Consider the following 17002-nt stretch of genomic DNA (forward strand, 5'->3'; position numbering starts at 1 on the left):
GTTTAAGAAAACATTGAAAGGTGAAATAATTGAAAATTATAAAATATAGCAACGATTACTTTCATCCCATTGATTTTTTTTTTCCTTTTTAATGTTGATGTTCCAGGTAATCTTATTTTCAGTGAAGGTATAGGATAGGCAAATATAAGCCTTGGCTTCAGCCTATTCCTTTTTCGCTCATGCTTTTTCTTTTCTTTTCTTTTTGTGTGTAAATGTGTATGATTGTTATATATGTATAATTTGTACTGTACTGTCACACAAAATGGTTATTGGTTGAGGGTTGATTATATGGCCGAAATAAACTTATTTCATTCATTCATTCATTCATGTTTTTTCTACCAAGAAAAGTGCACTCATTAGTGAGAATATACTTATTTTAAGCTATTTTGGGGTTCATTGAGGTTAGCTCATTTGACTTGTTTTGTAAAGTCTTGACAAGCCAAATGTTCTTGTTCTATTGGCAGATAATTTTGCTTAGTTCAAGTAAAATACCCCTCATTTTTGTATTTTTTTCCCCTTGTTTTTGACTTTTTGCAGTGTAAATAAAAGCCCTTCTATGTATCAACTACCTCATTTCAATTATTTGCTTGCCTAACAGAATGACTATTGCGACATCCAGTGGACACAATCAGAACATTTAAAAATGCAGCTCAATTAAAACCGTGGACAATCATTGTGGACATTAATCCTGACTTCCTCCTTATGATACTTACCTTCCTTCCTTCCTGGCTGGCTGGAAGAAATCACACCATTCTAGTGCTTGATTTCGGTTCCTCGTCCTAAAAAAGGTTTCGAGTCGGTTTACAAGAGCAATGATAATCAGCGGAAATATGCAATATGTATTTTGACCTTTCAACTCTGGGCCGCAGTTGTCCCTTCCTGAACATCCTCTTCAGTGTGAAGGCGCCTGCAGGGACCGTCACGTGGCTCCTGCGTAAGACTCCAGCCATTAGTTCAGTTAAGGACGCCACCAAAGTCAAATGGTGCCGGTGAAAAGGTTTTATTGGCGTGCTTGACTTAGCGCTCATTAGGCAGCTTGTTGTCCGTCCAAGTGAAGCAGAACGCCCACCTTAGGAGGCATTAGATCCACCGCTAACATATGGCCAGTGGGATCATGGCTGTGGACACCAAGACCACATCCAGCAATCCTTCACGCAAATCGTTTATCATTTTTTTTACATGTGCTGTAAATCCTTGCTGGGGAAATTGCTGCTCATCCTATTACGGACGTGGAGGGGGGAAAAACAGATTGAACAAATGCTAAAAGTGGGAAGGAAGCACGAAGGATCAAGCCTCAATTTGGGTTTGTGTCTCGCGGGACAGAGACAAACATCGAGCTTACGCAGATTTAAAGCTCTTCCATGTGCTCATCCTGTGTGACAACAATCCTGGAAACCATTTTCAAGCTTTCATTACACACAACACGTCCGATTATTGACATGTTCATATTTGTACCTTTGAACCTCTGGATCACACCATTTCAATGTCTAAAGTAGGATTCAGGTTAGATTAAATTCCTATAATCGATGGACTGCCCTGACCAAAGAAAGCTCCAATGTCATACGATAGATCAAAGACTTGAACACATCACCATAAAACAGATCTGGACAAAATATGGCCTGCGTTAACATTTTCAATCCGGCCCATCGGATTTTCTACATCATTTTGTTAGACCTTTAACATGAAAAGTGTATTTGCCTTTATGATGTGCAGTGATGTTTTTAAATGAGCGTAAGTCTTCAACTATACAAAGTATTTCAATGGTTGAAATCTGGGGCCGTACTTATCAAGCTTCTTAGAGTGCCATTTTACACTTAAGTCCTGAGAATTTGCGAAATTTAGTCCTACTCTCAAACTTTAAAAGCTTTTTATCAACGTTCTTAAGTCTAAGAATCACTCCTACTCTCCACGATATTTAAGAGACCTTCAGAGGTGTCTTAAGTGGTTAGGAGTTGCCAGCAGGGGATGGCACTGAGGCGAGAGAGACGTGCGCGAACGGAACAATGTTTTGTTTTTTTTTGATGACGAGCAGCTGATCAAACGGTATCGTTTAGACCAGGGGTCGGCAACCCAAAATGTTGAAAGAGCCATATTGGACCAAAAATACAAAAACAAATCTGTCTGGAGCCGCAAAAAATTAAAAGCCATATTACATACAGATAGTGTGTAATGAGATATAAATTGAATTAAGATGACTTAAAGGAAACTAAATGACCTCAAATATAGCTACAAATGAGGCATAATGCTGCAATGTGTACATATAGCTAGCCTAAATAGCATGTTAGCATCGATTAGCTTGCAGTCATGCACTGACCAAATATGTCTGATTAGCACTCCACACAAGTCAATAACATCAACAAAACTCACCTTTGTGCATTCACGCACAACGTTAAAAGTGTGGTGGACAGAATGAGACAGAAAAAGAAGTGGCATAAAACACGTCCTAGAAAGTCAGAGAAAGTTATACTTGTAAACAAACTACGGTGAGTTCAAGGACCGCCAAAATTAGTAGGACAAAACGGCGCTCGCCAAATACTCGAATCAGTGAAGCATGTTTAATATAAACAGTGTGCTTTATAACAATTAGGGAGGTTTGCGTCATGTTTGTCCTCCTACGAAAACCATATTAAAACAAAAACTTTTTTTTTTCCTCATCTTTTTCCATTTTTCATACATTTTTAAAAAAGCTCCTGAGAGCCACTAGGGCGGCGCTAAAGAGCCGCATGCGGCTCTAGAGCCGCGGGTTGCCGACCCCTGGTTTAGACAGAGCGGATATTATTTTTGTCACAGATTTAATACTTTTCGATTCCTTGTTGATTTCTGCATGTGTCTGCAGTGGGCTAGTATATATAGAGCCACCCACACCAGTTTCAAATTAGTTGCCTAATTAATTAATTGGAAAGAAAATGTTATGACAGTAGCGTATGTGTGTGGCCCTTTAATAGGTGACAGCATGTGAGGTGAGTGACATCAGTGAGTGTGTGGGCGATAGAAGAGAGGGAGCGGTAGCGTGAGTGCCGGCGGGGACTAGTTTGTTTTGTATTATTTTGTAGTTTATTGTCAAAATATACACTCCCATTGTCCACTTAAATATTTCCAAGATATTTCTTTATTCTTAGACAACGGATTCCCTTCCGTGATTGGTCATTTCTATGGACACAGAAATGACACCACCCAAAATTGCGTTTACGGCACATAGTAATGTCGTAATTCAGCTCTGAGTGTGACACTTAAGATTCAGTCCTACACTTCGCTGAAAGTGTGAGTAAGACGCTTGATAACTAACTTTTAAGTGCAGCTTTCAGCCAAGAATTTATTTACTCTTAAGTCAACTCTTAGCAGACTTCTTAGGAGTCATTCTAAGAAGCTTGATAAGTACGGCCCCTGAACTTTTGGGTGTTCTAGGAGTTATTAGGGTCATCTAGGTCACAGCAGCTCAGACTAGGGATGTCCGATAATGGCTTTTTGCCGATATTCCGATATTGTCCAACTCTTTAATTACCGATACCGATATCAACCGATATATGCAGTCGTGGAATTAACACATTATTATGCCTAATTTGGACAACCAGGTATGGTGAAGATAAGGTACTTTTTAAAAAAATTAGTAAAATAAGATAAATACATTAAAAACATTTTCTTGAATAAAAAAGAAACTAGTAATGAATGAAAATGAGTAAAATGAAGTGTTAAAAGGTTAGTACTATTAGTGGAGCAGCAGCACGCACAATCATGTGTGCTTACGGACTGTATCCCTTGCAGACTGTATTGATATATATTGATATATAATGTAGGAAGCAGAATATTAATAACAGAAAGAAACAACCCTTTTGTGTGAATGAGTGTAAATGGGAGAGGGAGGTTTTTTGGGTTGGTGCACTAATTGTAAGTGTATCTTGTGTTTTTTATGTTGATTTAATTAAAAAAACAAACAAAACAAAAAAATACGATACCGATAATAAAAAAAACGATACCGATAATTTCCGATATTACATTTTAACGCATATATTGGCCGATAATATCGGCAGGCCGATATTATCGGACATCTCTAGCTCAGACCCAAACACATGTGTCAGGAACACATGCGGAAGCACATTTTTACAACACATTTCTGCATAAAAGTGATAATATATCAAATTGTAGGTTTTTATTACACTTTGCATTCATATTTTGCTGTTTGTTACATTTTTGTTGTGTTTTGCTTGATTGTAAAAGATACACAACTATGGAGGAGCTGGTCTGAGAAGTAAAAGATGTTCATATGTTGTTAATATTCAGTGTTTTATTGTTCATAGTTAATATTGTCGTCATCATGACAAATGTACACACACACATATATTAAAAAAACAATATTGTTATGGATTATTTATCTATTTAAAGCTCAAATTACTTCACATTACATATTTCCCTTTAAAAAAATTTTTTGGGGAAATGTTTGCATATTTTGTGTTTTTGCCATTAAAACAGGTTAAAAAAAAAGTGCATAAAAAACTTTATGGCAACAGATGGACATGAAGTGGATCTATAGATACTTGGGCGTTGAAAGTAAAACAATTAAATAAAAAAATAATTGTACGAGTTATTTTTTACACTTTGACTGAGACCTTTAAAACACAACAACGAGGGGATTCAATATATATTGTACTGGTTTACAAATGACAGCTATTAAAATGGCCCCCGCATGCTTTGATTTTTCATTGTGTGGCCCTTGGAGGAAAATGTTTGGACACCTCTGGTGTACGTTAAAGCTCAACGTTGGCGGCCTGAACTCTTGGAATGGAATGATAGAAGGCTAACAAGTTAAAATGCTACAATGACAAAACTCTAAGTCCATAGAATAATAGATCTAACAATAGAACGCTATACATGTCAAATGACAGATTGAAGCCTAAACGTTTTAAATTCTAAAAGGTGAAAACAGATTAAATGATAAAACACTAAAAAGGACAAACAGGTTAATCTAAATTGCTTGAAGGGTCGAACGCTGAAATCGCTTTAAGAAAAAAGACGACCGAATGCTAAAGCGATACAACAATGGCTAAAAGGCAAGGCATATAAAAACAATACAATAATAAATACAGTGGCAAAAACTATTCATAAGCAGGAACATAAATATTTATTACTACAGTCAATAAACATCTCCAAATGAAGAGGATACATATTATATAGGGTAATCCTGAATGGTTGGTGGTATCCAACTATGGAGAAGAAACGCTCCAATGGGTCAACTATACTGGCGAGTGTGTGTGTGCATTATTACAGGACTGTATTACACACGGATTGTTTTATATTCCACAATGTTCATCAGAAAATAGCTTATCAACATGTCGTGTGGGACATCCACCTCCAAACCTGACGCTCTCAGAACTCTTCAAGGCGTCTCTTGCTCCAGTTTCTCCCTGACTTTGTGGAAAGCGGGTCTCCTGCGAGGCTCCTTGTCCCAGCAAATGGTCATGAGGGCGTACACAGCGGGGGGGCAGTCGCTCGGAGCCTCCATGCGGTGGCCGCCCGCCACTCGCTCTTTCACCTCCTGCAGAGACTGGGCCACAGGAAGGGAAGAAGAAACTTGGCTATGAAATCATTTCTCTTCCAGATCAAAGTGCTCCTCCGCATCTTGGAGAATTGAAGTATGTTTTGTGGAGTTCTCTGCATGTACTCTCTCAATGTAGGAAGTAAATATTCATATCAATAATATCACTGTTAGCCCAAAATAAGCAAAATAAGCCCAAATATGCTTATTTTTGATACCATTAACCCCATAACAATACTCAATACTACTAAATACTAAATTATTAAACACAATTAAGATTTTGTTTTGCACGTTAAACAATTAGTTACTCCCCAAGAACCCCTGTGTATGGTGAAAAATGGACGCAAGGTCAAATAAAGTATATATAAGGCAAAAAAAAAGGTAAATAAAAGTTAAAAGTAAATAAAAGATCAAACAAGGTAAATAATAGGTAAACAAAGTCAAATAGAAGGTAAAAGAAGGTAAATTAAAGGTAAACAATAAATAAAAGACAAAAGAAGATAAATAAAAGGTAAAAAAAAGGTAAATAGAAAGTAAAAGCTAAATAGAATGTAAAAGAAGGAATTTAGAAGGTACAATTAGTTAAATAGAGGGTTAAAAAAAAGTCAACAAAAGGTAAAGATAAGAAAATGTAAAATTATATAAAAGCTAAAAGATAAATAAAAGGTAAAAGAAGATGAAAAGAAGGTACAAAATGGCAAACACAAGGTAAATATAAGGTAAGGGAAGTTATATAGAAGGTGAAAGAATATAAATGAAAGGTAAATGAAGGTAAATAGAAGTAAAAACAAGGAATATGGAAGGAAAAATAAGTTAGGTAGAAGGTACAAAAAAGGACTATAGAAGGTAAAAAGAAAACAACGTAAATAGAAGGTAAAAGAAGGTCAATAAAAGGTAAAATAACGTAAATAGAAGATTCAAAAGATAAATAAAAGGTAAAATAAGGTCAATTAAGATAAATAGAAGGTATAAAAGGCAAATAGAAGGTAAAAGACTTTAAAATAAAATGTAAAATTAGATAAAAGCTAAAATATAAATAAAAGGTAAAAGAAGATAAATAGAAGGTAAGCAGAAGGTAATAAAAGGTAAGAGAAGTTATATAGAAGGTAAAATAATATAAATGAAAGGTAAATGCATGTAAATAGAAGTAAAAATAAAGAATATAGAAGGAAAAATAAGGTAAACAAAAGGTAAAATAAGATAAATGGTAAAAGAAAAACAAAATGTTTAAATAAGTAAATATTGTAAATAAAAGGTCAAATAAGTTAAGTAGAAGGTAAAAAAAGGAAATAGAAGTTAAAAACACATAAATAGCAGGTAAAAGAAGGTCAACAAAAGTTAAAATAAGGTAAATAGAAGGTTAAAAAGAAGGTATAAAAGGTAAATAATAGGTAGAATAAGATAAATAAACGGTAAAAAGGAATATAGAAGGTAAAACAAGGTAAAAGATGGTCACAAAAAGTAAATTAAAGTTAATGAAGGATGTGACAAATACAAAAATATTTGCTTATTTCAACTATTTTCCCTAAAATACGCAATAAGGCTATAAAGTGTGTTTATCCAATTACTAGATTAATGGCTAGATTAGTGGATGACTAAAAAAATGGAAAGCTGCAGCCACACATCAAGATGGCTGTGAGAGGATCTTGGATCAATAAAGAAGGCAGGCTGGGAAAGTGTGTTGGGACTCCAGTTTAGACATGAAATATGTCTTTTAGCACAGTCCTGGAACTTTTCTGACACAGCTGCTCAAATTAAACGCCCTGAGAGCACATACCATCTTTGGGTAGGGTTGGCGACCATAAGAGAAGATCTCCCACAGGAGGACGCCATAACTCCAAACGTCTGACTTGGTGGAGAACTTCTGCGGTATGGGGACAAAGTCACAACATTAGGTACGCCTGCACAATGACATGAGAGCCCACACAAAGGAAATACTTCTGATTGATGTGGCATAAATACACTGTCACAGAGTATCTATGTAACAACATACAGTAATGTGGTATAAATACACTGTCACAAAGTATCCATGTAACAACATATAGTAATGTGGTATAAATACACTGTCACAAAGTATCCATGTAACAACATACAGTAATGTGATATAAATACACTGTCACAAAGTATCCATGTAACAACATATAGTAATGTGGTATAAATACACTGTCACAGAGTATCCATGTAACAACATATAGTAATGTGGTATAAATACACTGTCACAAAGTATCCATGTAACAACATATAGTAATGTGGTATAAATACACTGTCACAGAGTATCCATGTAACAACATATAGTAATGTGGTATAAATACACTGTCACAAAGTATCCATGTAACAACATATAGTAATGTGGTATAAATACACTGTCACAAAGTATCCATGTAACAACATACAGTAATGTGGTATAAATACACTGTCACGGAGTATCCATGTAACAACATATAGTAATGTGGTATAAATACACTGTCACAAAGTATCCATGTAACAACATATAGTAATGTGGTATAAATACACTGTCACAAAGTATCCATGTAACAACATACAGTAATGTGGTATAAATACACTGTCACAAAGTATCCATGTAACAACATATAGTAATGTGGTATAAATACACTGTCACAAAGTATCCATGTAACAACATATAGTAATGTGGTATAAATACACTGTCACAAAGTATCCATGTAACAACATACAGTAATGTGGTATAAATACACTGTCACATAGTATCCATGTAACAACATACAGTAATGTGGTATAAATACACTGTCACAAAGTGTCCATGTAACAACATACAGTAATGTGGTATAAATACACTGTCACAAAGTATCCATGTAACAACATACAGTAATGTGGTATAAATACACTGTCACAAAGTGTCCATGTAACAACATACAGTAATGTGGTATAAATACACTGTCACAGAGTATCCATGTAACAACATATAGTAATGTGGTATAAATACACTGTCACAAAGTATCCATGTAACAACATATAGTAATGTGGTATAAATACACTGTCACAGAGTATCCATGTAACAACATATAGTAATGTGGTATAAATACACTGTCACAGAGTATCCATGTAACAACATATAGTAATGTGGTATAAATACACTGTCACAAAGTATCCATGTAACAACATATAGTAATGTGGTATAAATACACTGTCACAAAGTATCCATGTAACAACATATAGTAATGTGGTATAAATACACTGTCACAAAGTATCCATGTAACAACATATAGTAATGTGGTATAAATACACTGTCACAAAGTATCCATGTAACAACATATAGTAATGTGGTATAAATACACTGTCACAAAGTATCCATGTAACAACATACAGTAATGTGGTATAAATACACTGTCACAAAGTATCCATGTAACAACATATAGTAATGTGGTATAAATACACTGTCACAAAGTATCCATGTAACAACATACAGTAATGTGGTATAAATACACTGTCACAAAGTATCCATGTAACAACATACAGTAATGTGATATAAATACACTGTCACATAGTATCCATGTAACAACATACAGTAATGTGGTATAAATACACTGTCACAAAGTGTCCATGTAACAACATACAGTAATGTGGTATAAATACACTGTCACAAAGTATCCATGTAACAACATATAGTAATGTGGTATAAATACACTGTCACAAAGTATCCATGTAACAACATACAGTAATGTGGTATAAATACACTGTCACATAGTATCCATGTAACAACATACAGTAATGTGGTATAAATACACTGTCACAAAGTGTCCATGTAACAACATACAGTAATGTGGTATAAATACACTGTCACAGAGTATCCATGTAACAACATATAGTAATGTGGTATAAATACACTGTCACAAAGTATCCATGTAACAACATATAGTAATGTGGTATAAATACACTGTCACATAGTATCCATGTAACAACATACAGTAATGTGGTATAAATACACTGTCACAAAGTATCCATGTAACAACATATAGTAATGTGGTATAAATACACTGTCACAAAGTATCCATGTAACAACATATAGTAATGTGGTATAAATACACTGTCACAAAGTATCCATGTAACAACATACAGTAATGTGGTATAAATACACTGTCACAAAGTATCCATGTAACATATATATAAATATTATAGAATGTAGTACAAATACATGTAGTTTTATGAAGTAATGTAATAATAATGTACAACATTCACCTTGGAGAGTGGACTTCTACGGTATTTCGTTCGAGCCGCTTCTCCATCAAACACACCATCAGCAGCTTTTCCATATTTTCATGTATAAATGTCTGCCGTTTAGATATTATTTTAACAACTTTTTTCTGCTACGCTCAAGTTGCTTCACCAAGTTAGCTCGCTACACACTGTCATGTTTTTCACGATTTCTTTCTTTAATTCAATGAAAATCATCCAATTCTTCTTCTCAGCGCCGTCCTTCACACTCACGTTCTTCCTTCCTATGGTCGGAAAACAAAGTTTATGTCCATCTCTCGAGGATGGCGAGGATGCTGGTAACTCAAACGTTAGCTTGCAACTTAAAGCATAACAATTAGCCGAGAGACTGCTCTTATCTCAAGACACTCTTAAGTCGAGGTGCCACTGAAGTAACCGCTAATAACCGATGTAGAGCATTCCGTCCACTGACCTCCGTACTCAGCGCCTCTGGGGCGCTCCATCGAACGGGCAGTTTGGCACGCTGGTTGTCCGACACCTTGGAGGCGGCCCGAGTCAGCCCAAAGTCGCTGACCTTGGCCACAGTGTCGTGCGAGACCAGGATGTTGCGAGCGGCCAAGTCTCTGTGCACCAGCTTCTTGGACTCCAGGTACTCCATTCCCTCACACACGTGACTGTGGACGCAGGGCACGGTCAGGCTGACTTGGTGGTGCTGCACATGCACCTGCTGTACTTACAGTGCGAAGACGAGCAGCTGCACACGGCTGATGACCGAACGGCCTCTTGTCCGGAGAAAGTTTGCCAGGTTTCCCTGCAACATAACAATTATTTGCTTCAATAACAATTAACATTATTTGCACTGGAAATGTTATAAAATACAATATGTGGCTCTAGGCCAAAATGCTCCATAGAGGTGGGAATCTTTGGGCCCCTCACCATTCAATTATGATTCAGGGGCTATTATTTATTTATAAATCTCTAATTATTATATTGTATATTGTTAATATATTATACATTATTATTCTAAACTATGTCTACAAGGCATAGTTATATACACCTATATATATATATATACACACACATATACACTATACATATATAAACAATTACATATGTCAGAATAATTGTATATAAGTTATCACACAACTTGTTTGCTTGCAGTTCAGGTTGCCCTGCGTGAAGACAAAGCTGTCCTTGTTCTTATCAAGCAAAGGCGGACAGCTTGTAAAATCTCCACTGTGTACGATGGAATGCGCCTCGCCGTAGAAGTGTCTGTGTTTCAGATCTGGACAGCCTTATCAGGACCCGAAATCTCCAAGAAGATAAGACGGACGAGCAGAGAAGGGGCAAACCTGACACCGCTCCAAGCACATTTTGTTTGAACTGTTTATGACCCAGTGCGAGGCTGCTGCATAGTGTCACCTCTCCCCTTAGAAGCAGCTTCAGCTATGTAATCAGGGAATGCCCAAATAAATGGGGAGGCGCTGGAACTTTTTCCTCAGAGCGTGGGGTGACACTGTACGACGGCGCAGGTCCACGCGCTCTCCTCATGAGCTAAATTGAATCCTGTCTCTGTTTCATTCCTTACTTCTTGTCCTGTTTAGATAGTTTGGTGTTTAAACCTGACACTATACATACATATACATATCCACTATACCAGACCTGGGCATTGTACGGCCCGCGGGCCGCATCCGGCCCTTTGCGCATCCCTGTCCGGCCCGCGTGAGGCCAATCATAAATGACAAAATAAATTTTAAAAAGTATCTATGTCGAGTGTGCAATACAACGGTGCTGCTTTTGTTTTGAAAAGCGTTATTTGTATTACTTCCGTGTGGACGTATGCGCGTGTGCGATTGTGAGTGAATTGAACGGCGCAATTACAAATTACAAAATAAAGTTGAAAAAACATCTATGTCGTGCGCGCAATACAACTGTGCTGCTTTTATTTTGAAATGTGTTATTTATGCCGTATGTCCGGGGGGAACCTGTGAGTGAAGGTGCATAGAGACAAGTGATGAGACGCTAAAAAGAGAAAAGTTGATGAGGAATGGCGTGTTTCCAACAAGACGTGGACTGCCAAGTATTTCTTTACATAAATTAATGGTAAAGCCGTGTGCTTAATGTGTGGTACACAGGTTGCTGTGTTTAAATATCATTTTAATCGCCACTACACGAAGAAACACGAGGGAAAATACCGGAATGTGTCTGATGAAGCGCGCGCAAGGGAGGCTGATGCGTTGATGGTAAAACTGCAAACCCAACAAGGACTTTGTGCCATATTTCACACCCCCAGAGATGCAGCCGTCAGGACAAGTTTCGTCATTTCTCACAAAAGCGCCAGAAAAAGTAAGGCGTTTTCTGACGGAGAGTTTATTAAGGAGTGCTTATTGGACTTTGTTGCGCTGATATGCCCGGAGACATGGACTATTTTTCGCTAACTTTGGATGAGAGCTCTGATGCAGTCAATTAAAGAGACAACCACAGGTAATGACTTGTTCACAGAGGTAAATGCGTGTTGGGACAAGCTGGCAGGTGTGACAATCCAATCCACTTTATTTATATAGCACATTTAAACAACAAAATGTTTCCAAAGTGCTGCACAACAATATTACAAACAATATTCAAATATTATCCTTAGCTCCACCAATGACTGAATAAAAAGAAAAAACAATTACATATAAAACCAATATAAAAAACAATATAAAATAAATATGATTAAAAACTCTTTTTAACAACATATGGTTGTCCAAATCTGATGGGGAAAAATGTTGGATAATGCAGGATAAAGTGACCATCAAAAGCAATCTGCTTTTGTATAAAGTTAAGTTAGGTTAAATTAAATTATTATCATTATTATTAATTATTATTATTATTATCATCATTATTATTTATCTTACGGTATATCAAAAATAATATTGAGCAAAATTTAATTGAAATATTGTCGTGTGGCCCTCCAGCAGTGCTCGGGTTGCTTATGCGGCCCCCGGTGAAAATTAATTGCCCACCCCTGCACTATACATATATAGACACATATATATTTATATACATATACACACAAAGGGTGGCTATTTTTAAGAAACTAGAATATAAAACATGTTTTCCGTTATTTCACCTTTTTTGTTAAGTACATAACTCCCCATGTGTTCATTCGTAGTTTTGATGTGACAATCTACAATGTAAATAGTCATGAAAATAGAGAAAACACATTGAATGAGAAGGTGTGTCCAAACTTTTGGCCTGTACTGTATGTATATATATATATATATATATATATATATATATATATATATATATATATATATATATATATATATATATATATATATATATATATATATACAGTGGGGCAAAAAAGTATTTAGTCAGCCACCCATTGATTGTCAATGGGTGGCTGACTAAAATACTTTTTTGCCCCACTGTATATTAGGGCTGCAACTAACGATTAATTTGATAATCGATTGATCTGTCGATTATTACTTCGATTAATCGATTAATAATCGGATAAAAGAGACAAACTACATTTCTATCCTATCCAGTATTTTATTGAAAAAAATACTGGCACCATACTTATTTTGATTATTTTTTCTCAGCTGTTTGTACATGTTGCAGTTTATAAATAAAGGTTTATTAAAAAAAAAAAAAACTCTGCGCATGCGCCATAGCATAGATCCAACGAATCGATGACTAAATTAATCGGCAACTATTTTAATAATCGATTTTAATCGATTTAATCGATTAGTTGTTGCAGCCCTAATATATATATATATATATATATATATATATATATATATATATATATATATATATATATATATATATATATATATATATATATATATATATATATATATATATATATATATATATATATATATATATATATATATATATATATATATATATATATATATTATTTTGGCCTTCGACCAATTGTTTTTAACCCAATGCGGCCCCCAAGTCAAAGTCTGGACACCCCTGATGTAGATAATGGGTTTCACTATGTAAAGCGCTTTGAGTCTCTAGAGAAAAGCGCTATATAAATATAATTTGCAATACACATACAAAATGCATCAAAACGATAGACATTATTAAAAAAAATTGTATGCGGCCCTGGCTGGAAACAGTTTGGACACGTCAATATAGAACATGCTTTAAAAAAAAAAAAACTTGAATTTTATAGATATAACCATGTTTGAAAAGGGGGGGGGGGGTGAAGCAGAGCTTATTCCATCATATCCTTTCTCTTTATCTCCATTATTATTATTTTTATATACAGTATTTAGCTATTAATTATGCCCATATTTTTTTAACCTATAAACATTATTGTATTATTAGAATATTTCATTGAAAGAAAATAAAAAATAATGGTGTGATGTTATTGATAACGTTTGTAGCAAGCTTGGTGAGAATTTAAAAAAAACAACAACTTACAGATGACATTTTTTTAAGAATAAAAGTGAGGCAGTCTGCAGCAAGTACAGCTTTGCTAAAATGTATAGAGTATTTTTATTTATTTATCAGGGGCACCCAAAGTGTGCCTTTAGAGCAGGGGTCACCAACGCGGTGCCCGCGGGCACCAGGTAGCCCGTAAGGACCAGACGAGTAGCCCGCTGGCCTGTTCTAAAAATAGCTCAAATAGCAGCACTTACCAGTGAGCTGCCTCTATTTTTTAAATTGTATTTATTTACTAGCAAGCTGGTCTCGCTTTGCCCAACATTTTTAATTCTAAGAGAGACAAAACTCAAATAGAATTTGAAAATCCAAGAAAATATTTTAAAGACTTGGTCTTCACTTGTTGAAATAAATTCATTAATTTTTTTACTTTGCTTCTTAGAACTTTCAGAAAGACAAATTTAGAGAAAAAATACAACCTTAAAAATGATTTTAGGATTTTTAAACACATATACCTTTTTACCTTTTAAGTTCTTCTTCTTCTTTCCTGACAATTTAAATCAATGTTCAAGTAAATGTATTTTTTTTATTGTAAAGAATAATAAATAAATTGTAATTTAATTCTTCATTTTAGCTTCTGTTTTTTCGACGAAGAATATTTGTTAAATATTTCTTCAAACTTATTATGATTAAAATTCAAAAAAATTATTCTGGCAAATCTAGAAAATCTGTAGAATCAAATTTAAATCTTATTTCAAAGCCTTTGAATTTATTTTAAAATTTTTGTTCTGGAAAATCTAGAAGAAATAATGATTTGTCTTTGTTAGAAATATAGCTTGGTCCAATTTGTTATATATTCTAACAAAGTGCAGATTGGATTTTAACCTATTTAAAACATGTCATCAAAATTCTAAAATTAATCTTAATCAGGAAAAATTACTAATGATGTTCCATAAATTATTTTTTCAAGTTTTTGTCTTCTTTTTTTCGGTTGAGTTTAGAATTTTAAAGATTCGAAATTGAAGATAAACTATGTTTCAAAATTTAATTGTCATTTTTTTCGTGTTTTCTCCTCTTTTAAACCGTTCAATTAAGTGTAAATATAATTAATTATTAATAATAACATAGAGTTAAAGGTAAATTGAGCAAATTGGCTATTTCTGGCAATTTATTGAAGTGTGTATCAAAATGGTAGCCCTTCGCATTAATCACTACCCAAGAAGTAGCTCTTGGTTTCAAAAAGGTTGGTGACCCCTGCTTTAGAGTATAGTGAAAAGAAAAAGCTGATTCATGCTCTCCATGAATTATTGGAAGATGCACGCACCTTCGTCATGAGCTCTGTGATGATGAGGAGGCCTTTGTGCAAGATGACACCCAGCAAGCCCACCAGGTTTTTATGCTTCAACTTCCTGGAAGGAAACAAAGCGAACTCAACATGAGTGAAAACTTTATTCAACCAAGTAAAAGAAAAAAACACTGAGATGAAAATCTCTTTTACAAGAGCGACCTGGCCAAAAGGGGCAGCAAAAAACAGGTTTCATCAATACAGCAGCAGTCACACACTAAACATCAGGCCTGGGCAATTACTTTGACGCGGGGGGCCAAATTTAGAGAAAAAAATGTGTCTGGGGGCCGGTATATCTATTTTTAGGAACACTAATGCAAAACCTCACAATAATGTACATGAAAATAAAAAATGTGTGATTAACAATATTAGCTATGAAGGATAAAACACTGAATATTGACAACATGAACGCTCGATTGACACATTTATACAATCAAGCGAAACGCTACAAAAATGCAACAAGCAGCGAAATATGAACACGAAGGGTTAAAAAAAACACCTACAGTCTGATATATCACTAAGCTTTAGAACTTTGTTGAAAAAATCTCCTTCCACGTCTGTCCCTGACACCCACATTTCAGGCTCTGGGAACACTCTGTGGAAACACTCCCCACCCACACTGCTTGGTGCCTCGTCTGAGCTGCTGTAACTAATTAGATGACCATAGTAACTAATTATATTACCACAGTAACTAATTAGATTACCATACTAACTAATTTGATTACCATAGTAACTAATTAGTAGATCATAGTAACTCATTAGATTAAAATAGTAGCTAATTTGATGACCATAGTAACTAATTAGATTACCATAGTAACTAGAGATGTCGGCAGGCCAATATTATCGGCCGATAAATGCTTTAAAATGTAATATCGGAAATTATCGGTATCGTTTTTTTCATTATCGATATCGTTTTTTTATTTATTTATTTTCTAAATTAAATCAACATAAAAAACACAAGATACACTTACAATTAGTGCACCAACCCAAAAAACCTCCCTCCCCCATTTACACTCATTCACACAAAAGGGTTGTTTCTTTCTGTTATTAATATTCTGCTTCCTACATTATATATCAATATATATCAATACAGTCTGCAAGGGATACAGTCCGTAAGCACACATGATTGTGCGTGCTGCTGAAGTAGTACTAACATTTAACAGTTAATTTTACTAATTTTCATTCATTACTAGTTTCTATGTAACTGTTTTTATATTGTTTTACTTTCTTTTTTATTCAAGAAAATGTTTAGAATGTATTTATCTTATTTTATTTTATTATTTTTTTTAAAAAAGGACCTTATCTTCACCATACCTGGTTGTCCAAATTAGGCATAATAATGTGTTAATTCCACGACTGTATATATCGGTATCGGTTGATATCGGTATCAGTAATTAAGAGTTGGACAATATCGGATATCGGCAAAAAGCCATTATCGGACATCCCTAATAGTAACTCATTAGTTGACCATAGTAACTAATTAGATTACAATAGTAACTGATTTGATGACCACAGTAACTAATTAGATGACCATAGTAACTAGT

At 34.8% G+C, this 17002-nt stretch overlaps 1 protein-coding gene across 2 annotated transcripts in view; it reads right to left on the bottom strand.

The window, feature by feature from the left end:
• Window positions 1-5103: 5103 nt before the first annotated feature.
• matk (megakaryocyte-associated tyrosine kinase) overlaps window positions 5104-17002 on the bottom strand; it is a 31991-nt gene continuing 20092 nt past the window's right edge. For both annotated transcript variants that reach the window (XM_062027739.1, XM_062027740.1), the window contains exons 9-13: window positions 15438-15522; window positions 10459-10532; window positions 10194-10395; window positions 7308-7394; window positions 5104-5539 (exon numbers count right to left, since the gene is read on the bottom strand). In XM_062027739.1, coding sequence (XP_061883723.1) covers window positions 5372-5539; window positions 7308-7394; window positions 10194-10395; window positions 10459-10532; window positions 15438-15522 — 616 coding nt within the window. In that variant the 3' untranslated portion in view covers window positions 5104-5371. The remainder of the gene's footprint in view (window positions 5540-7307; window positions 7395-10193; window positions 10396-10458; window positions 10533-15437; window positions 15523-17002) is intronic.

The sequence above is a fragment of the Entelurus aequoreus genome, linkage group LG19, assembly GCF_033978785.1.
Source record: "Entelurus aequoreus isolate RoL-2023_Sb linkage group LG19, RoL_Eaeq_v1.1, whole genome shotgun sequence".
Classification (NCBI taxonomy): domain Eukaryota; kingdom Metazoa; phylum Chordata; class Actinopteri; order Syngnathiformes; family Syngnathidae; genus Entelurus; species Entelurus aequoreus.